General features: G+C 43.5%; 1 protein-coding gene across 1 annotated transcript in view; it reads right to left on the reverse strand.

Moving 5' to 3' along the window:
- The window catches only part of LOC143774811 (extracellular calcium-sensing receptor-like), a 57,696-nt gene that overhangs the window by 16,905 nt on the left and 17,121 nt on the right, over positions 1-23,670 (reverse strand). The window contains exons 3-5 of the mRNA XM_077262580.1: positions 17,061-17,885; positions 14,702-14,929; positions 14,443-14,566 (exon numbers count right to left, since the gene is read on the reverse strand). Coding sequence (XP_077118695.1) covers positions 14,443-14,566; positions 14,702-14,929; positions 17,061-17,885 — 1,177 coding nt within the window. The remainder of the gene's footprint in view (positions 1-14,442; positions 14,567-14,701; positions 14,930-17,060; positions 17,886-23,670) is intronic.

Raw genomic sequence — 23,670 nt, forward strand, 5'->3', positions numbered from 1 at the left:
CCATTGCTGTGTGTGGCATCTGTCTCTCATTGTGTGCCACCGAAAACCACTGTGTAATACTTGGCCATTTTTTTTGGGGGGGGTACATTCTCCCTTTTCAAAAAAAAAAATTAGTAAATTAGTGGGAGATAAATATTGGCAAGTCTGCCTCCGTGCCATTGCTGTGGGTGGCATCTGTCTCTCATTGTGTGGCACCGAAAACCACTGTGTAATACTTGGCCTTTTTTTATTTTTGGGTACATTCTCCCTTTTCAAAAAAAAATAATTAGTGGGAGATAAATATTGGCAACTCTGCCTCTGTGCCAGTCCTGTGTGTGGCATCTGTCTCTCATTGTGTGGCACCGAAAACCACTGTGTAATACTTGGCCATTTTTTTTGGGGGGGGGTACATTCTCCCTTTTCAAAAAAAAAAATTAGTGGGAGATAAATATTGGCAAGTCTGCCTCCGTGCCATTGCTGTGGGTGGCATCTGTATCTCATTGTGTGGCACCGAAAACCACTGTGTAATACTTGGCCTTTTTTATTTTTGGGTACATTCTCCCTTTTCAAAAAAAAAAAATTAGTGGGAGATAAATATTGGCAAGTCTGCCTCCGTGCCATTGCTGTGGGTGGCATCTGTATCTCATTGTGTGGCACCGAAAACCACTGTGTAATACTTGGCCATTTTTTTTTTTTGGGTACACTCTCCCTTTTCAAAAAAAAAAATTAGTGGGAGATAAATATTGGCAAGTCTGCCTCCGTGCCATTGCTGTGGGTGGCATCTGTCTCTCATTGTGTGGCACCGAAAACCACTGTGTAATACTTGGCCATTTTTTTATTTTTGGGTACATTCTCCCTTTTCAAAAAAAAATAATTAGTGGGAGATAAATATTGGCAACTCTGCCTCTGTGCCAGTCCTGTGTGTGGCATCTGTCTCTCATTGTGTGGCACCAAAAACCACTGTGTAATACTTGGCCATTTTTTTTTGGGGGGGGTACATTCTCCCTTTTCAAAAAAAAAATTTGTGGGATATAAATATTGGCAAGTCTGCCTCCGTGCCATTGCTGTGGGTGGCATCTGTCTCTCATTGTGTGGCTCCGAAAACCAGTGTGTAATACTTGGCCATTTTTTTTTTTTTGGGGTACATTCTCCCTTTTCAAAAAAAAAATTAGAGGGAGATAAATATTGGCAAGGCTGCCTCCGTGCCATTGCTGTGTGTGGCATCTGTCTCTCATTGTGTGGCACCGAAAACCACTGTGTAATACTTGGCCATTTTTTTGGGGGGGTACATTCTCCCTTTTAAAAAAAAAAATTAGTGGGAGATAAATATTGGCAAGTCTGCCTCCGTGCCATTGCTGTGGGTGGCATCTGTCTCTCATTGTGTGGCACCGAAAACCACTGTGTAATACTTGGCCATTTTTTTATTTTTGGGTACATTCTCCCTTTTCAAAAAAAAAAATTAGTGGGAGATAAATATTGGCAAGTCTGCCTCCGTGCCATTGCTGTGGGTGGCATCTGTCTCTCATTGTGTGGCACCGAAAACCACTGTGTAATACTTGGCCATTTTTTTATTTTTGGGTACATTCTCCCTTTTAAAAAAAAAATAATTAGTGGGAGATAAATATTGGCAACTCTGCCTCTGTGCCAGTCCTGTGTGTGGCATCGTTCTCTCATTGTGTGGCACCGAAAACCACTGTGTAATACTTGCCCATTTTTTTTGGGGGGGGGTACATTCTCCCTTTTCAAAAAAAAAAATTAGTGGGAGATAAATATTGGCAAGTCTGCCTCCGTGCCATTGCTGTGTGTGGCATCTGTCTCTCATTGTGTGCCACCGAAAACGACTGTGTAATACTTGGCCATTTTTTTTTTTTTGGGGTACATTCTCCCTTTTAAAAAAAAAATAATAGTGGGAGATTAAGATTGGCATTTCTGCTTGAGTGCTGGTCCTGTGTGTGCCATCTGTCTCAAATTATTGGGGCACAGAAAACCTAGTGTGTAACATTGGGCCTGATTTTCCTTTCAGTGTCAGGCACCTATAAAGGTATATATAAATCCTACAGAAGTTTGAGTTCACCTTATAAGTTGTTTTACAGTAACAAATAGCGTTGCTTTGGTTACGTTTTGCAAACAATGAGGAAGTCTAGTGGAAGAGGTCGTGGCCGTGGGCGGTCATTGTCAGCTGGTAATGATGGTAGTGGTGGTGGAGCATCAGGTGGTCGTGGTAAAAGCAGTACAGCACCTAAGTCTCGAGTTGTTGAACCAGGTTCGTTGTCTGGCTACACAAGGCCTCGAACGCTCTCTTTTCTGGGAGTAGGAAAACCACTTTTGAAGCCGGCGCAGGAGGAACAAGTATTGGCTTTCATTGCTGACTCTGCCTCTAGCTCTTTCGCCTCCTCCTCGGAAAGTTCCAAATGTCAGAGCAGTGCATCATCAGTGGATGCTCCCGGTCAGGAACAAGTCGCTTCCTTGTGTCCTTCACTAAAAACAACAGTGAAGGATGCGTCAGTCGACACAACAGGTTACTCCATGGAGCTCTTTACACATACCGTTCCTGGTTAGACAGTGAAACAGTTAACAGGCCATGCCCATTAGAAGTTGAATCGGACATGGAGTGCACAGATGCACAGCCACAGCCAGATTACTATGCTGTTCCTTTGACTCAGACCAGAACATTGCCCTCGCAGTGTACTGAGGCAGAATCAAAACCAGCGGAGACTATGGTGCCCCGTCACGAACGCTATACCACTGGCTTACACGGTGACACAGACGAAGTTGCACACGACATAGAAGAGGAGATCATAGATGACCCAGTTATGGACCCCGATTGGCAGCCATTGGGGGAACAGGGTGCAGGCGGCAGTAGTTCTGAAGCGGAGGAGCCGCAGCAGGCATCAATATCACAACAGGTTCCATCTACCGGGCCCGTATCTGGCCAAAAACGCGTTGCAAAACCAAAACCAGTTGGAGGACAGCGTGGCCATCCGGTTAAAGAAGCTCGGTCTGCAATGCCTGAAAAGTTATCCGATAGTAGAAAGAGTGCAGTCTGGCATTTTTTTAAACAACATCCAAATGATCAGCGCAAAGTCATGTGTCAAAAATGTTCAACTACCTTAAGCAGAGGTCAGAATCTTAAAAGTCTAAATACAAGTTGCATGCATAGACATTTATCCACCATGCATTTGCAAGCCTGGACTAACTACCAAACGTCCCTAAAGGTTGCAGCACCCTCGGCCAATGAAGCTAGTCAGCAACGCTACATCCCTTCCCTCCCTGTAAGCCGACCATTTCCCACACCACCTGCAGTATTTGTGCAGCTTTCGTCGCCAGGCCAAAGCAGTCAGGGAATCACCAGGTTTGCAGTAGGAAACACTGCATGTAGGGCACCGGCAAGAATACCATCTCCAACCCTCTCTCAGTCACCCATGTCCACCGGCACCACCGCTAGTTCCACGATCTCCAGCTCTCCAGTCCAGCTCACCCTACATGAGACTCTTGTTAGGAAAAGGAAGTACTCATCCTCGCATCCGCGTACACAGGGTTTGAACGCCCACATTGCTAGACTAATCTCATTAGAGATGATGCCCTACTGGTTAGTTGAAAGCGAAGCTTTCAAAGCGCTGATGGACTACGCTGTACCACGCTACGAGCTACCCAGTCGGCACTTCTTTTCTAGAAAAGCCATCCCAGCCCTCCAACAGCATGTTAAAGACCGCATCGTCCATGCACTCAGGCAGTCTGTGACTACAAAGGTGCACCTGACAACAGATGCATGGACCAGTAGGCATGGCCAGGGACGTTACGTGTCCATCACGGCACACTGGGTGAATATGGTGGATGCAGGCTCCACAGGGGACAGCAATATTGGGACAGTTCTGCCTAGCCCACGGTCAAGGAAAGAGTTGGCTGTAGGCGTTCGCCCCCCCTCCTCCTCTTCCTCCTCCTCATGCAGAAGGGAGAGCTCGTCCACAGACCGCAGTCGCACATCCACTCCATCCGCAGCTGCCACTGTTGCACACCAGGTGTACCATTATGGGACAGCTAGTGGCAAGCGTCAGCAGGCTATATTGGCAATGAAGTGTTTGGGCGACAACAGACACACCGCGGAAGTTCTGTCCGAGTTCTTGCAGAATGAAACTCAGTCATGGCTGGGCACTGTACATCTTGAGGCAGGCAAGGTAGTGAGTGATAACGGAAGGAATTTCATGGCTGCCATAGCCCTTTCCCAACTGAAACACATTCCTTGCCTGGCTCACACCTTAAACCTGGTGGTGCAGTGCTTCCTGAAAAGTTACCCGGGGTTACCCGACCTGCTCCTCAAAGTGCTCAGACTTTGCTCGCATATCCGCCGTTCGCCCGTACACTCCAGCCGTATGCAGAACTATCAGCGGTCTTTGAACCTTCCCCAGCATCACCTAATCATCGACGTTGCAACAAGGTGGAACTCCACACTGCACATGCTTCAGAGACTGTGCGAACAGAGGCGTGCTGTTATGTTTTTGTGGGAGGATACACGGGCAGGCAGTTGGATGGCAGACATGGAGTTGTCAGGTGTGCAGTGGTCGAAGCTACAAGACCTGTGTCAAGTCCTTCAGTGTTTTGAGGAATGCACACGGCTGGTTAGTGCAGACAACGCCATAATAAGCATGAGCATCCCCCTAATGCGTCTGCTGATGCAAAGTTTGACGCACATAAAGGAGCAGGCGTCTGCAGCCGAGGAAGAGGAAAGCCTTGATGACAGTCAGCCATTGTCTGGTCAGGGCCGTGTAGAGGACGCGGTAGCGGGCGAAGAGGAGGAGGAGGACGAGGAGGATGATGGGGATGAGTACTTTTTGAATGAGGAAGCTTCTCCTGGGCCAACAGAAATGAGTGGCATTGCAAGGCCGGGTTCTGTTTTTTTAAGGGAGACAAGTGACGTAGATTTGCCTGCAACTGCCCCTCCAACCAGCACAACCGCAGATTTGACAACTGGAACTTTGGCTCACATGGCGGATTATGCCTTACGTATCCTCAAAAGGGACACACGCATTATAAAAATGATGAGCGATGATGATTACTGGTTGGCCTGCATCCTTGACCCTCGCTATAAAGGCAAATTGCAAAATATTATGCCACATGAGAACCTCGAACAAATATTAGCAACCAAACAAGCTACTCTTGTAGACAGTTTGATTCAGGCATTCCCAGCACACAGCGCCGGTGATGGTTCTCACACAAGCTGCAGGGGGCTACATGGCAGAGGTGTTAGAGGTGCACAGATCAGAATTGGCATTGGACAGAGGGGTTTTCTGACCAGGTTGTTGAGTGATTTCGCAATGACCGCAGACAGGACAGGTACTGCAGCATCTATTCAAAGTGACAGGAGACAACATTTGTCCAGTATGGTTACTAACTATTTTTCATCCCTTATCGATGTTCTCCCTCAACTGTCATTCCCATTTGATTACTGGGCATCCAAATTAGACACCTGGCCTGAATTGGCAGAATATGCATTGCAGGAGCTTGCTTGCCCAGCAGCTAGTGTGCTATCAGAAAGAGTATTCAGTGCTGCTGGTTCAATATTAACCGAAAAAAGGACTCGTCTGGCTACCGAAAATGTGGATGATCTCACCTTCATTAAAATGAACCACTCCTGGATTTCAAATTATTTTGCCCCACCTTTCCCGGCTGACACCTAGCTTTCCTATAAAAATTGCTTGCTTGTGGACTGGTCTTACTGAGTGTTCCAAACTCTTAATTTGCAGCAGCTGTTTGTCCAGCATACGACATGTTTACACCTCCCCCATTGGGAAAACTCCCCCCACGGGGCTGTGGTCTCGCCACTTGGCGCAAGCACCCGTTACAGTGCTGTTTGTCTGAAGAGGTGGGTGTGCCCGCTTTTGGTCGACGGCACTGCCACTGGGTCCCTCATAGTACAATGTAGTGTCTCTGGCGGTGGTGGTGCGCACCCAACGTCAGACACACCGTTGTAACATGAGGGGCCCTGGGGCGGTACCGCCGGCCACAAGAGAGTTCCCCCCCCAGCTCAAACTGTGCTCTACCACGTTCAAAATTATCTCGCACAGCTCCACCAATGTTTAGTCTATGCGCTGACATCATTCAATGCCTGGCACTGACAATACCAATTTGTTGACATCGATGATGCTAGTTAAAGTAGTCTGGGTCAGTGTCCTATATTGACACCAGTAAATAGTAATTTACTGCCAAATTACTTTTTCATAAACTCTGCAGATGAGCCCACCCCTGTACCTAAGCATGCCACCCTTTTTTAATTTATTGTTGTTTTGCGAGACATTAACATCTATTTATTTTTTGGGAATACTAACTGTGTCAGACACTCCTTGCAATACTCCTCCACTGACCACAATGCTGCCTGAGTATCCATGTAACCGATTTAAAACTGCCATGAGCCTATTGTTTGTTATGTTAGGCCTTCGTTAGCCTGTCTGCGGTCCCTTCTTGCAATACTCCTCCTCCGCTGACCACAAAGCTGCCTGTGTATCCATGTAACCGATTTAAAACTGCCTTGAGCCTATTGTTTGTTATTTTAGGCCTTTGTTAGCCTGTCTGCGGTCCCTACTTGCAATACTCCTCCACTGACCACAATGCTGCCTGGAGTGCCTGCCTGTGTATCCATGTAACTGATTTAAAACTGCCATGAGCCTATTGTTTGTTATGTTAGGCCTTCGTTAGCCTGTCTGCGGTCCCTTCTTGCAATGCTCCTCCTCCGCTGACCACAAAGCTGCCTGTGTATCCATGTAACCGATTTAAAACTGCCATGAGCCTATTGTTTGTTATGTTAGGCCTTCGTTAGCCTGTCTGCGGTCCCTTCTTGCCATACTCCTCCACTGACCACACCAATGCTGCCCGTGTACCCCTGGAACCTATTTAAAAGTTCATAGAGCCTAGTTATATATTTTATTTACTATTAATAAGGCCATGATGGACTACGCTGTACCACGCTACAAGCTAACCAGTCGACACTTCTTTTGCGAGAAAAGCCATCCCAACCCTCCACCAGCATGTAAAAGACCGCATTGTCCATGCACTCTGGCAATCTGTGAGTACAAAGGTGCACCTGACAACAGACGCATGGACCTGTAGGCATGGCCACGGAAGATTACGTGTCCATTACGGCGCAATGGGTTAATGTGGTGGATGCATGGTCCACAGGGGACAGCCTACTAAGTCTGTTTGCAGTCCCTAATTCAAATTGTCCTCCACTGTCTAAATCGGAGCTTCAACCTTCTGGCTTTCGGCCTATAGTATCAGATATTAAACTGCATTTGGCCTTCAACTTTGGTTACGGCCTACTAACGGTGTCTGCCGCTCCCTGGTGTTGTTCTCCACTGTATAAAGCTGAGCTTCAACCTTCTGGCTCTCATTAAGTGCTGTTTTTTAAAAACTTGGTGGTTAGGGCCTACTAACGGTGTCTGCCGCTCCCTGGTGTTTGTCCTCAACTGAATAAAGCTGAGCTTCAACCTTCTGGCTTTCGGCCTATAGTATCAGATATTAAACTGCATTTGGCCTTCAACTTTGGTTACGGCCTACTAACGGTGTCTGCCGCTCCCTGGTGTTGTTCTCCACTGTATAAAGCTGAGCTTCAACCTTCTGGCTCTCATTAAGTGCTGTTTTTTAAAAACTTGGTGGTTAGGGCCTACTAACGGTGTCTGCCGCTCCCTGGTGTTTATCCTCAACTGAATAAAGCTGAGCTTCAACCTTCTGGCTTTCGGCATATAGTATCAGATATTAAACTTCATTTGGCCTTCAACTTTGGTTACGGCCTACTAACGGTGTCTGCCACTCCCTGGTGTTCTTCTCCACTGTATAAAGCTGAGCTTCAACCTTCTGGCTTTCGGCCTATAGTATCAGATATTAAACTGCATTTGGCCTTCAACTTTGGTTACGGCCTACTAACGGTGTCTGCCGCTCCCTGGTGTTGTTCTCCACTGTATAAAGCTGAGCTTCAACCTTCTGGCTCTCATTAAGTGCTGTTTTTTAAAAACTTGGTGGTTAGGGCCTACTAACGGTGTCTGCCGCTCCCTGGTGTTTATCCTCAACTGAATAAAGCTGAGCTTCAACCTTCTGGCTTTCGGCCTATAGTATCAGATATTAAACTGCATTTGGCCTTCAACTTTTGTTACGGCCTACTAACGGTGTCTGCCGCTCCCTGGTGTTGTTCTCCACTGTATAAAGCTGAGCTTCAACCTTCTGGCTTTCGGCCTATAGTATCAGATATTAAACTGCATTTGGCCTTCAACTTTGGTTACGGCCTACTAACGGTGTCTGCCGCTCCCTGGTGTTGTTCTCCACTGTATAAAGCTGAGCTTCAACCTTCTGGCTCTCATTAAGTGCTATTTTTTAAAAAACTTGGTGGTTAGGGCCTACTAACGGTGTCTGCTGCTCCCTGGTGTTTATCCTCAACTGAATAAAGCTGAGCTTCAACCTTCTGGCTTTCGGCCTATAGTATCAGATATTAAACTGCATTTGGCCTTCAACTTTGGTTACGGCCTACTAACGGTGTCTGCCGCTCCCTGGTGTTGTTCTCCACTGTATAAAGCTGACCTTCAACCTTCTGGCTTTCGGCCTATAGTATCAGATATTAAACTGCATTTGGCCTTCAACTTTGGTTACGGCCTACTAACGGTGTCTGCTGCTCCCTGGTGTTGTTCTCCACTGTATAAAGCTGAGCTTCAACCTTCTGGCTTTCGGCCTATAGTATCAGATATTAAACTGCATTTGGCCTTCAACTTTGGTTACGGCCTACTAACGGTGTCTGCCGCTCCCTGGTGTTGTTCTCCACTGTATAAAGCTGAGCTTCAACCTTCTGGCTCTCATTAAGTGCTGTTTTTTAAAAACTTGGTGGTTAGGGCCTACTAACGGTGTCTGCTGCTCCCTGGTGTTTATCCTCAACTGAATAAAGCTGAGCTTCAACCTTCTGGCTTTCGGCCTATAGTATCAGATATTAAACTGCATTTGGCCTTCAACTTTGGTTACGGCCTACTAACGGTGTCTGCCCCTCCCTGGTGTTGACCTCCACTGTATAAAGCTGAGCTTCAACCTTCTGGCTCTCATTAAGTGCTGTTTTTTAAAAAACTTGGTGGTTACAGCCTACTAACGGTGTCTGCCCCTCCCTGGTGTTGACCTCCACTGTATAAAGCTGAGCTTCAACCTTCTGGCTCTAATTTTTTTTTTTTTTTAAGTGCTGGTTGGGGCATAATACCTCTGTTTGCTGATCCCTGGTGTTGACCTCAACTGAATAAAGCTGAGCTTCAACCTTCTGGCTCTCATTAAGTGCTGTTTTTTAAAAACTTGGTGGTTAGGGCCTACTAACGGTGTCTGCCGCTCCCTGGTGTTTGTCCTCAACTGAATAAAGCTGAGCTTCAACCTTCTGGCTTTCGGCCTATAGTATCAGATATTAAACTGCATTTGGCCTTCAACTTTGGTTACGGCCTACTAACGGTGTCTGCCGCTCCCTGGTGTTGTTCTCCACTGTATAAAGCTGAGCTTCAACCTTCTGGCTTTCGGCCTATAGTATCAGATATTAAACTGCATTTGGCCTTCAACTTTGGTTACGGCCTACTAACGGTGTCTGCCCCTCCCTGGTGTTGACCTCCACTGTATAAAGCTGAGCTTCAACCTTCTGGCTCTCATTAAGTGCTGTTTTTTTAAAAACTGGGTGGTTAGGGCCTACTAACGGTGTCTGCCGCTCCCTGGTGTTGTTCTCCACTGTATGAAGCTGAGCTTCAACCTTCTGGCTTTCGGCCTATAGTATCAGATATTAACAAACCAACAGAAATAATATGGGCCCCACATACTCTGTGTGCAGGTATAAGAAAAAAGTTACCTCTACCCATATGTGTATTAAAGAGTGATAACGTATACTCCGAATACTTGAATATTACACGAAAAAAGGAGTTCTATACGAATATATAAAAAATTAATTTTTATTACAACAATCATTAAAAGAACATAACATAGTTCAAAAGGAATTTTAACAATATAGTAATAGAATAAGGGAGACCTTAGTACAAAAACATCCGAGTCTCAGGCAAGAAAAAAACCAGTAAAAAACACCATGGTATATCCATGTAAATGAGCGCCAGTATCAGCACAAGAAAAGCATGGCATAGATATTTAGTATAAGGCTAATGTCCATGTGGCCATGTATCTGCCATACTTAAATCGATTGCAGTGCAAGACTGATACACATTCGCTTACCCATGGTGAAATAGTAATCTGCCTGGGACTCCGAGTACCTTGGCCTTCAACTTTGGTTACGGCCTACTAACGGTGTCTGCCCCTCCCTGGTGTTGACCTCCACTGTATAAAGCTGAGCTTCAACCTTCTGGCTCTCATTAAGTGCTGTTTTTTTAAAAAACTTGGTGGTTACAGCCTACTAGCGGTGTCTGCCCCTCCCTGGTGTTTGCCCCCAACTGAATAAAGCTGAGCTTTAACCTTCTGGCTCTCATTAAGTGCTGTTTTTTAAAAACTTGGTGGTTAGGGCCTACTAACGGTGTCTGCCCCTCCCTGGTGTTGTCCTCCACTGTATAAAGCTGAGCTTCAGTCTTTAGGCTTTTGGCCTACAGTAGCAGATATTAAACTGCATTTGGCCTACTAGTGTGGTTGGGCCCTTAAAACAGTGTCTGCTGCTCCTGGGTTTGCTACTCCACTGAACAAAGCAATGCCGCCTGTTTAGTCCTGTTACCAATTTTGAACCGCATTTAGCCTACTTTATTCTTTGGCCCTATATCTGTTTCCTCCTCATCCTGCCCATTGCCCAGCTACTGCTAGATGAGTCTGCTGGTACATTGACCTAGACCACTACATTCCCCTTGCACTCTAGACAGCCAGAATCTGACCCTGCTGAAAGTAAGGTTCCCCTTCCCGCATGTTATACCACCTTACACAGGGACAAAGAGGAAGGTGCTGATGAAAGTGCAGGTTCCTTCATCAGGTGGGGGGGGCATACTCGTTGGCGATGTCACTGGCACAGGGCCCCTCAGAGTATGCAAAAGTATCGCTGCTGGTGGGAGGCGCCCCCGCCATGCAAACACACCGCTGTACTTTGAGGGGCCCGGTGCCAGTGCCAATGCGAACGAGTGGGCCCCCCCTGCTTGCTCAGGATCACAGCACTTGCAACGTTGAAATACTTACCTCTCCCTGCTCCACCGCCGTGACATAGTCCATGATTCCTGGGCCCACTAAAACCTTGAACCAGCCCTACCCCCCACAACTTTTGCCAAATGACCCCCAAGTTCCAATGAACAACTATTATTATAAAGTTAATTAAGATTGACAAGCTTCAGAAACAAGAATGGATGTCTTTGGCATTAAAATGGGCACTGTAGGTGTTTTCCTGGCCTCCACTCACTGCCGACTATGCTTCCCCATTGACTTGCATTGGGTTTTGTGTTTCGGTCGATCCCCGACTTTTAGCGATAATCGGCCGACTGCACTCGACTTGACTCTGGACAAAGTCGGGTTTCATAAAACCCGACTCGATCTTTAAAAAATGAAAGTCACTCAACCCTAACCTGCATGATTAGGATCACAGAAAAATTTGCACACCTCAAATTGACATACACTGCAGTAGCAAAATAGTGATGCTATTGCTAACTAAACAAGTCTGGCGCAGTATAAATGCTGTATAATATTTTCCTGCTAAAAACACTTTGCAGGATTAGTATAGCAGAAAAATTTGCACACCTCAGGACTTGGTTCACTGCTTGCACTATATAGCACTGCTATTGCAAACCAACCAAGTCTGGCTGCATGCTTTTGCTGCACAACTGAAGCACTATAAATGCCATGTAATATTTCCCTACTAAAAATGCTTTGCAGGATTAATGCAAAAAGAAAATTATTAGCCCTGAGAAGGGTTTTTGGTATGAGCTGCAGGCAGCAGCATAAAGGATGTGCATTTTACCCTATCCTGTTCAAAATGACCCCTCCAGCACAATCTGTCCCTAAGTACTGCTAACCGAAGTATTAATATTGATTATTATTAGCCCTAGTAAGGGTTGTTGTTGTTGAAAGAAATATAAATGTGGTTGAATGCCTATACGTAGCTACAATTATGTCCCTCTCTCACCAGCACCTCTCGCTACGCTGCCTGTGTCTGAGGTACAGTGTGCTTAGCTCCATGGGTCTTATATAGATGGCTACAGCATTCCAGTTACTGCATGTTTATTGGCTGTCAAGAAAGCATCAATCATGTGGGGCAGGGACTCCAGCTTGTGCTCGAGCATTAAAAAAATACTCGCCGAGTAATGAGCATCTGGCGCTTAATGATGCTCAAGCGAGTGACGAGCAGTGACGAGCATGCTCGCTCATGACTAGTTAACATCAAAATAGTAATAGCCAGATATGTTGCAGTCATTTTGATAGTTTAAGGTTGTGCTTGCTTAGAAAAACTTGAAAGTGTTCATCTACAGTACTCGAAGACCTTAGAGTGTTACACTTGTATTATCAAAGCAAATATGGGCTGTAGAGCACTTTAAATTCATGTCTAATCCATTTGATCGAAATAAAATTTTATGGACCAATTAGATGATTCAAAGATGAAAGGAATTAAAGGAATTCACTTGTCTCCTGTCTTGAAGTTCTCAATATTTTTTGACTAGCGAGAGACTTCACTGGTTAAAACTAGATGATGCCTTTGCCTCATCACTGGTCAAAGTTAATCATGTGGATAATTAATACCTTGCCTATTCCTGCCAATTCCACCATTTGAACTCACAACGATCCCACAAAAGGGACTCTCAAATGTCCCATTTGAATGAAACGATGATTGACAGAGATGGCCAACTACATCAATTGGGTATAATCGACAATCCCTTTGACAGTAAGTGTAGCCACGGAGCTTGTACGTTCTCATCACTAGAGAACATAGCATAAGCAGGAATTAAAATTAAAACATAACTTTTAATGTATAACCAAATAAAGGAATATATTAAATAAATTGTCACCCAAAAAGTGTATCGATAAAAAAGTACTACTGGGTATACCCCGTCAGGGGACGTGCCATAAAAAATTTAGTACTTATACAAGATTTTATTGCAGACGCTGGCAGTGGTCCAGTGTCCTATCACTCAATCCAAGGTGCCTGATTAAATGGTGATAATGCCTGTAGAAGAAGCATTTATCAAGTGCCAATACAAATAAACAGATAGCCTTGGTTGAATTAATATTAGCAGTTATCACAAAGCAAAGGGAGGGGTAAGATCAATTGGAAAAGACATGTACACAAAAGTAATATTGGAAAAATCTCACCAATTGCTGAGGATAGGTAAGGTGGAGCCCCAATTCGCTTAGGTGGAGAGATTCTTCAAGCCACAGCAGCAGGAGACAATTCCCTGTCAGTCCCTGGAGGGCTATCAATAAATCTCAATCCCCGAGCTCCTGCCCTTACAAGGACAGTCCACATCTACCACTAAGGTATAACATGCCCTGCACTCTCCCTATTTCCAGGTCCCAACGCGTTTCTTTGCAAGCAGGATCATCAGGGGACTAGCTTGCATGGGAGATAAGGTGCTTCAGTGCTACAGATAGAGCTGCCACCCTCTATACTATACTGCAGTATAGTATTGATAGCCCTCCAGGGACTGACAGGGAATTGTCTCCTGCTGCTGTGGCTTGAAGAATCTCTCCACCTAAGCGAATTGGGGCTCCACCTTACCTATCCTCAGCAATTGGTGAGATTTTTCCAATATTACTTTTGTGTACATGTCTTTTCCAATTGATCTTACCCCTCCCTTTGCTTTGTGATAACTGATAATATTAATGCAACCAAGGCTATCTGTTTATTTGTGTTGGCACTTGATAAATGCTTCTTCTACAGGCATTATCACCATTTAATCAGGTACCTTGGATTGAGTGATAGGACACTGGACCACTGCCAGCGTCTGCAATAAAATCTTGTATAAGTACTAAATTTTTTATGGCACGTCCCCTGACGGGGTATACCCAGTAGTACTTTTTTATCGATACACTTTTTGGGTGACAGTTTATTTAATATACTCCTTTATTTGGTTATACATTAAAAGTTATGTTTTAATTTTAATTCCTGCTTATGCTATGTTCTCAAGATTTTTGTAGGATCATGTGATACATTCAAACTATTATATATTGCTGTTTTTACGTTCTCATCACTCCATTCAAACAAGGTCCCTGTTCTCAGGATCGAAAAAAAGCTAGCAATCAGGAAGAAATTATCTATTTTACAGACAAATGTTACGTTTTTGAAATAGGATTGGTACTGGTTAATGAATCTCTGTGTTTCTGGAAAAGCTGACAAAATGGCATCTCCTTTTCAGTCATCTCTTCCCTGTTCTGCACCCCACTGATATCCAGCCATGTCTGACCCCAGTATATATCTTAAACTTAATCCTCTGGAAATGTCATAAATGTCTAAGGTGAGAAATCTTCAGATTCATAGCTCAGTCTTTGGGATACCTCACTTACATGTGTCATTGGTGATTTCTCCAAGCGAACATGGAATGCACTCAAAGCAGCAGGAAGGTTTCCCTTCTTTAGCTGCTCTCCAGAAACCTGGAGGACATCTTTGGCTACAAACTGATAAAGGAACCTATACAAAAAGATGAGAATTGATTTATAATTTAGGATAAACTTTAACGTACCAACTTTTTCATAGGTATTTAGCACCCAAAAGGAGTACCACTCCACCAATATTAAAGTTCATCTAATTTCTCATATTTTTTACCTGAGTGTCATCATTTTTCCATTGCAATATACTTGAATTAATGGTGTAGACTTCACCTGGAGAAGCTGACGTGTCATAACTGCCAACCTTGACCTGCTTAATGATACCTTCTGGGCTCAGCTGCCAGTTTACTATGTCATATACAGCGGGTGGATCTCCGTTTTCATCAAAGTAAATTTCTCTTCCCCCATTCATCTTTATTCTTACCTTCTTCATATAGTGCAGGAGCTAGAAAGTCATAATTGACAAAAATGTAAGGATACCTTCATAATAACTACAGAAACTATTGAATATTTTTATATATCCTGGACTATAAAAGTCTTTTGAAGGAGGAAAATAAAAACAACTTTATAAACTACAGTAGAGATGAGCAAATCAGTTCCATTCATCTCCAATTTAATGAAAATCTGGATTCTCTCAGGTTTGATTTTTCTTGTGTGATTTTCTTTGTGTGAAGCCATTTTGCTGATTTGTAGAGGCCTGGGAAAGAGTTGTATAAATAAAAAATAAAAATTGTCTAACTGTTCCCCAGCCTTGCCACATCAGCACCCCATCTGAGCCTTTGGACTACTCCCTCTGGCCTCTTCTTTACGTCTCCACTGCACTCAATGTCCTCTTGCTCCATTCCTGCTTTGTGAAAAGACTTCTGTGGCCGAATAGGTCTCTGACATGACAGTGCAAGTCATGATATCAAAATGTCGTAATGTACATTGCCCAAGATTTTGACTAGTCTTTGAATGGTGAACATTGTAATGTCACAATGTGCATTGTGACATCAGAGGCTTTTTGAAAAATGACATTGTACCTTAAAGTATAGATGAGGAAGGAGACTGTGAGATGAAAATTTTGAGCGAACTTAATAGTCTGCATTTCAGCAGATTCCCTCATCAATATTCTATACCAAACTGTATGTGGACTATATTGCAGATCTACACAACCACCCATCTTTAAGAAGCTTTACTACAAGAATCAAAGAGCTCTATTAGAACTGAGCAAATCTGCCAATTTTGTAAAAAAATATTTTATTTTCGCAGTCCATCTATTCCACCACTGCAAACCTATGGTTCTTGTCCTCCGTGCATCCAGTCCTCTAGGCGTCCTTTTCAGCTACACCATCATTTTGGCTTAGTGCTGGGGCTTTCAGCATCAATCAGGCCAAATACATCAAGTCTCACATTATGACATCATTAGGTCATGATACATCGTCAAAAACCTAGTTAGCTATTTGGTTGACATGTGACTGTGAATGTCTGGCGCCTACTTGACTCTGAAAGCCTTGGGGAATCCAGTGAATATGATGGTAGAGGACACGTGGAGAAACAGACGATGGGCTAAGGTTATAGGACAGATGAGCGGCAAGGTGAGAGTTTTTTCCTCTACAATTCTGAAAAATATCAGCTGGCCACAATTCTACTTAATTCTTGTGAAGCAAATCACAAAACATTTTGATTTAGGAGAATTCAATTTTTGGGAAAAATTGGAGATGAATTCAATTTGAATCTAAAAGATTCACTTATCTTTAAGATCTATGAATCCACACTGAACCCAACAGATCTATATTAAAATTACATGAAATTTTTTTTTTAACATCGTCCATCAATGCATATGGCACATACAATTTCAAGTTCCATTATTGTGGATGAGTTGCTTTGAGAAGAAACTATCTCAGTGTTCTGGTGCCAAAATGAGGGATTATACAGTACAACATATGGAGAACAGAGCTATACTGTAAGTTTCCTACCATTTGTAGACAACTGTCGTGACCTACCACTTACCTTCATATATTCAAAACAAAACCAAACAGAGCTTTTATGACTTATTGGGTTCTAGGAAGTTTTGTATAATGTGAATGCTTTTGAAGGGGAATTCTCATCTTGGACATTTAAGACATTTCCATATCTACAACTACTGTATACTTGGCAATTTTTTATTATTATTATTATTTAGCACCCTTGATCTCGAGGTTTGGTAACTTGACAGATAAATTCTTTTTAGGAAGATCGATCTTGTGCAAGTCTAGATAGGTCCACCATGGCCTACTCCACCATTATCTTGATAGCATCAAGCCATCTGGCTGCTGGTCTTCCTCATCACCTTGTTTCTTCTGTTCTTCGCACCATAATGTCCTTCTCCAGTGATTCTCTCTTTGTATGATTTGTCTAAAGTAGGCTAGTAGCTGCTTAATGATTCTTGCTTTGATTTTATTTACTTTTATGGAATTGTATGGAATTGAATCGTGAGAATATACATGTGCAAAACCATCTTTCCATGCTTGATGCGGAGCATCTCTTTAATCCCATGATTTATAACAGTGATTAATTTAGAATAATGAATACTATTTTTAGAGATGTTAAATTACCTGCGAAGGCTTGAAAAAATGGAGGTCTCCACAGTGAGGATAAGGACCATCTGCAACAGAACAATTGCTCAGATCTTCTAGTGATTTGGCCACAAAATGAACTGCCATATACATATTATATGTTGTTCTTAGGTTGGAGACATCTGTAAAACTGTTATGAATGCTTTGTAAATCTTCTTGCCCAGTGCATTCTTTTAATGGAGTGTCTGAAATTCTGGTGACATTGGTGTAATTTGAAAATACACAGTTAAAAGCTTCCTGCCAGAATATTTTAGCCCAAGTAACTCCGATCTCCATGAATGGATTGACTTTGTTAAGGAATTGACTAAATCCAGGAATAATTTCACTATACAAAGCCAAACCAATAGTGCCCGAAATAATGTTTCCAAATTGACTCATGAGGTATATTTGAGTCATAGACCAGCCTTCACTGGCAACGAATATTTTCTTTGTGACCTTTTGCCTCAACATCTCATCCAGAATGGGAATAACATGAATATCTATGGAGAAGACAACCACAACTTTTGCTGTTGACTCTCTAATCACCTTGACAATGTGTGGAGCATTACGATCTGGTTGGTTCAAGATGATATTCTCACTAAAAGCCACACATGCTCCACCTTTTATTATCTCTTGTCTGACCGATTGGATTCCTTGCTGACCATAATCATTATCCATAGCTAGAAGTCCAATCCAGGTCCAACCAAAATGAAGTACCAGTTTAGCTAGTCCTAGAGACTGAAAGGCATCACTTGGAACAGTCCTGAAAAAGGATGGAAACGTCTTGTGGTCACTGAGAACTCGACTAGTTGATAAGTGACTTATCTAGTAAAAAAAAAAGCAAAAATTAATATTCTTTAAGAGTTTGGGATGAGCAAGCACTAAAATACTTGGATGCTTGTCACTCAAACCAAGCAATTCCTAATGCTCAGATGCTTGTTTCCAGTAACGAGTTTGATGGGAGTCAGTGAGATATTTGAGCATTTTTCTGATAGAATCTAATAAGGAGGGCTAAGGGGCAGTGAAAATAATGAAATGGATGGGAAAAGGGCTGAATGGAAGGAGATCAGCATAGGGAAGACCCCTGGAAGCATCTCTAGCTCCCGGATTGCTGCTGAGAACAATAGTGTCACACTTTCACTCCTTTTTAAGGACTGACAATGAAACATTCAAAACCAGAAAGAAATTGGAGTTTACAAAAAAACCTCTTTCCTGTATAATGGCGTGCATATAAGACAACATTTAAAAAAGATTAAAAAAAACAATTTAAATAAATAAAAAATACAATTTTTATTAAAAAATTGGAAATTTCAGTTCAATTTAGGAAGGAAGCATGAACTTCCAAACATTTTATGGAAGAGGGACTCAGATGCATCCTGTATTAAACATATAGGAGTTCCTCATACATATTGTTCAAATTTTCATGTAGTGGTACTCCAAGATTCATAAAGGCTATGCACTAAATGCAAAGCTTGGAAAATTTACAAGCATGGTCATCTATACACCCTTGAAGGTACCAACTGTAGTGCCTCATTCAAATATTATGCACTAAGTGAAGTTGTGGTACTCTTAGACTCATAAAGGCTATGAACTAAGTGCAAAGCCTGTCTAAATTAAAAGCAGGTTCATCCATATAACCTTGAAGGCACCAACTGTAGTACATCATTCAAATTTTGTGAAAAAAGAGAAATTGTGGTACTCCTACACTCATGAAAGCTCTGTACAACGAGCAAAGTCTCCCAAAATTACAGGCAGGGTCATACATACACCCTTGAAGGTACCAACTGGAGTGCCTCAAACATTTTAAGGAAGTGTAGTTGTGGTACTTCTACCCGGATAAGGCTCTGCAGAGAGCGGGAAGCCAGAAAAAAAATAAAACAGAGGCCTATCTATACACCATTGAAGGCACCAACTGGAGTGTCTCTGTAACAAGTGTGTCACGCCAACCTGGGAGAATTGGGGGTAGGGATCACTGCGTATTGTGAATTGCAGATCTTCTATTTAGCCTGTGTATTTGGATCCAATATTAAATGAATTTGGTTTCCATTGGTGCTGAAGAGGTTAACAACCCTTTCTATGTTGGTCAGAAACATACAGCTTAATTTCAGCTGCTTCCGATCTAGTCATTAACTCTTCTTATAAAATGTGGCCAGACCTTCTCTGTCCTGTTAATGAAAGCTCTACTACCTTGCACTTTGGAGACGATGTGATGAATAGGAGTTTGTTGTTGCTATTGGAGATTTGTCTTCCTGTGCGCTAATGCTAAGTAGTTTAAATTTGGAGTTGGAGTTGTAGTGTTTCGTATGTTGCTGTTTTACGTGTGTATTTATCTCCTGGTCCCTTTTCCCATTTTTTTTATTCCTCCCAGTCTCTATGCTCCTCCCTATTGTTCGCTAGTACTTTTTTTATAGAGGTTTTCTGATATCCCTGTTTTGTCTTTGTGTATAATTTACTCTTTATTCCTGTTCCATACCTCATGGAATGGGACTCGGACTCTCTACCTCTAAGAGTACTCCCAGGACAGGAATAGAGTCCAAGCTCCAGGGACAGTTTGAGGCTCCTCTTCCTTACTGTGGACTGTCACAGCATGACAGTGTCATGACAAAAAGTTAAGAAAGAGTAGTTGTGGTACTTCTACACTCATAAAGGCTCTGAACACAGTGCAAAGCACGAAACAAATATAAGGAGGGTCATCAATACATCTTGAAAGAACCAATTGAAGTGCTTCTTAACATTTCTTTAAAAAAGTGTAGTTGTGGTACTTACAAAGGCTTCTCACACAGTGGAAAGCCAGAAAAGAATTATAAGGCGGGTCATCCATAAACCATTTACGGCCACAACTGGAGGTCCTCATTCAAATATTGAAGACTAAAAACACTTTATGTGCTGTTGTCATCTGGTGATATGGAAAAGTTTGGGATAATCTACAAGGTGTTCATTTTTATCAGAGTGAGCCTGTTAGCATTTTATGTGTATAGGCGAAACTGCTTGACTGTTTTGACTCCATCCCAAATGGCACTGAAAAACTCGCTCAGACAAAAAACTAACAGCAGGGCAACACAGCACTTCCAAGGCATAGAGGGAAAGCTCATGCCATGTGTACAGCTTTGAGTCTCAATAGTTTTAAGTAGTGTTGAGCGATACCTTCCGATTCTTGAGAGTATCGGTATCGGATAGTATCGGCCGATACCCGAAAAATATCGGATATCGCCGATACCGATACCCGATACCAATACAAGTCAATGAGACACAAGTATCAAAAGCTATCCTGGATGGTTCCCAGGGTCTGAAGGAGAGAAAACTCTCCTTCAGGCCCTGGGATCTATATTCATGTAAAAAATAAAGAATTAAAATAAAAAATATGGATATACTCACCCGTCCGGCGGCCCCTGGACCTTACCGATTGTAACCGGCAGCCTCCGTTCCGGCACGCGACCAATCACAAGCCACGACGTCATCGAGGGTCCTAAACTCCTCATTCTTAGGAACGGAGGCTGCCGGTTACAATCGGTAAGGTCCAGGGGCCGCCGGACGGGTGAGTATATCCATATTTTTTATTTTAATTCTTTATTTTTTACATGAATATGGATCCCAGGGCCTGAAGGAGAGTCTCCTCTCCTCCAGACCCTGGGAACCATACACTGGGAACTTCCGATTCCGATTTCCGATACCACAAAAATATCGGAACTCGGTATCGGAATTCCGATACCGCAAGTATCGGCCGATACCCGATACTTGCGGTATCGGAATGCTCAACACTAGTTTTAAGGTGACAGAGGAAATACAGGAGAACCATTGTTTTGTCAACCAGTTATTGCTTGATCATCTTTACAAACTTTAACTCTGTTAGGGTTGGCGGATTGCACTAAATAAAATATAAAATAAAGTGCAATTGCAACCTGAGGTTCACCGTGCAGAGATGAACCTGCTGCTAGTGTGGACAATGATGGAACAAAACAGCGAGCATTACCTTAAACACACTGTGTTACCACCACACAGAGTAATCAGAACACTGTGTACCAAGCTCAGTTACTTCACATGGAGGTACTGTACTGAGAATGCTAAGTACTATACCCTGTTAACGTCACAGAGATGTTAGCACGTGGATTGAGCTTGCTCTGAAACTAAACTGTGCAAACCTCACATACAAATGAAGCAGATGCTGTGCCAAGAGAAGGAACTTTTATGATGCTAAGTACAATACCCTAGCAACTTTACTGAGAAGAAGCATAAGGGTTGAGCTTGCTCTGTAACTGAACTGTGCTAATCGCATACATGAACGAAACAGATGCTAAGCCAAGCGGCTAATTACCCCAGTCGTGACACTACCAAACTTGTACCTGACTGACACCATGAGTATGTAGCAAACTTGAGACACAGGCATTGAGCCAAGAGTTCAAAACTGCATAAGTGACTACCTGCCTGCCTACGTGTTACAAAACCCTCAATCCCCGGACTATAATCCAGAAGAAAAAGGTGTGGACTAGGTTAAATTTTAAATTTAAAATCATCTTTAATAAATATATGATAAAATACACAAAAACAGAAAAATTCACAGTACATATGATGGGGACAAAAGAAACACCCTAAATCAGGTAGCTGCCAAAATCAATTGATACTATCATAATCTCAAAATACATATTACATACACAAATAGTATAAAATGCAGATATTACTAGGCCATTTATATAGCAAATGCCTACGTGTACAGTCTTTGAACATAAACAGGCTCACACAAACATGCAGGCAGAGTTGTAACCACCCACTCACTCCAAACATAAATGACACTAGCGTGCCGGCGTGCGCCGCTGAGAGCCTTTAATACACTAGGCTCCTCCCTAAACACTCATGCCCAGTCGGTTGAACCATCACACGTGGGCCAATCTGGAGCTGCCACATCACCAGCGCAGCTAACGTCCGACCACCAATAAGAAGACGCTACATCAGAGACATGCTCAGTAAGGTGATTTCTGGACTTAGATTCCAGGCAGGCTGCACCTGCATATCACTGATTACCATAGACTTGGCTGAAGAGCCAGCAGCAACCAAACATATACCACAAGCCTGAGCAAGACGCTGGGACCGACGTTTGTGCTGAGTAGCAATCGCAGCTGCCGGACCTGAATGGAAGACCACAGTACCAGATAATGCTTGTGATCTATCTCGCGTAGCGGGAAAATCCTGATGCCTAACAAACTCTTTGTCAAAAATGCCCAGTATTCAGGGCCTTGCATAATTCTCCATAGACTTATACATAGCGATGCATTGCGATGGAGTGCCACACGTCGCAACCGTCGTGCGACGGCTGCTTCGTGCGAGGGGTGCGATGACTGCGTCATGTTTTGGTGGACCGTCGGCACAAAAAAGTTACATGTAACGTTTTTTTGTGCGTCGTGTCCACCATTTCTGACCGCGCATGCGCGGCCGGAACTCCGCCCCCTCCTCCCCGGACATTACAATGGGGCAGCGGATGCTTTGAAAAACTGCATCCGCTGCCCCGTTGTGCTTAATTAACACACTGTCCGTCGGTATGTCGGGCCGACGGTTTGCGACAGCCCGTACCGACAGACTAGTGTGAAAGTAGCCAAAGGGGCAACATGCTCTGTTGAAGCGAAGTTGTCTACTAGACAAACCACATACCACAATAGAGTTATTGAAAGGAATAACATACCAGACAGATCTGTGGCTCCTGCAACTGAACCTCCAACCAGGCATTGTCATGTGTGATAATGGCCATAACCTGGTGATGGCTGTGAAGCTCTGCAAGCTCACAAATGTACCAAGCCTCTGCTCAACTTTATAGTTCAGCGGTTTCTGAAAACCTATCCAGATTTGCCAGAGTTTCTGGTTAAGGTATGCCACATCAGCAACCATTTACACAAGTCAGCTACAATTGCTGCCACTCTAGCAGTGCTGCAGCAATGTATACAAATGTCAGCTCATTGACTCATGTGCGATGTGACCATGCTCTGGAACTCTACATAAATGTTGGCAAGGCTTTGTGAGCAGCAGAGGTGAGTTGTGGAATACCAGCTCTAACACACCCATCAGTATTCTGGTCACCTACGCACCTAACTTTAGAGTGTGCATGGATGTTTGATATTTGGTTGGTTCTTCAAGACATTGATGATTCCACAAAGATGATGAGCGACAATTACACCGTAGTCAGTGCATTGATCCCGCTTCTATGCCAACTTAAACAGTAGCTGCTGACAAACAAGCATGAAGCTTTGCATGAGGACCAGTTGGAGATGGAAGAAGATAGGGAGATACTACTCAGCCCAGACTCATCTCATCTGTTCAGAGTGGATTGGGTAATAATGTGGAGGTGGAGGCTAAGGAGAAGGAACAGGAGCTGGTTACTAGCCCAACAGAGGCTGGTACCTACACAGATTTTGTCTCGCCTCTCCTAGGGGGATGGGCTGAGGAGGGCAATGAGGCGGAAGAGAGGGAGGAGAAGATGGAGAGTCATCATAATGGTGGAGAAAGCGAAGTGTCGGCTGTAGGAAACTTGGAACATATGTTCAAATTTATCTACCGCTGCCTTTCCTGTGACACTCTCATTGTATCCATCTTGGCCAAAAAAGAGTACTGATTGTTCACTGTGCTA

Source organism: Ranitomeya variabilis, chromosome 5, assembly GCF_051348905.1.
Source record: "Ranitomeya variabilis isolate aRanVar5 chromosome 5, aRanVar5.hap1, whole genome shotgun sequence".
NCBI classification, from domain to species: Eukaryota; Metazoa; Chordata; class Amphibia; order Anura; family Dendrobatidae; genus Ranitomeya; species Ranitomeya variabilis.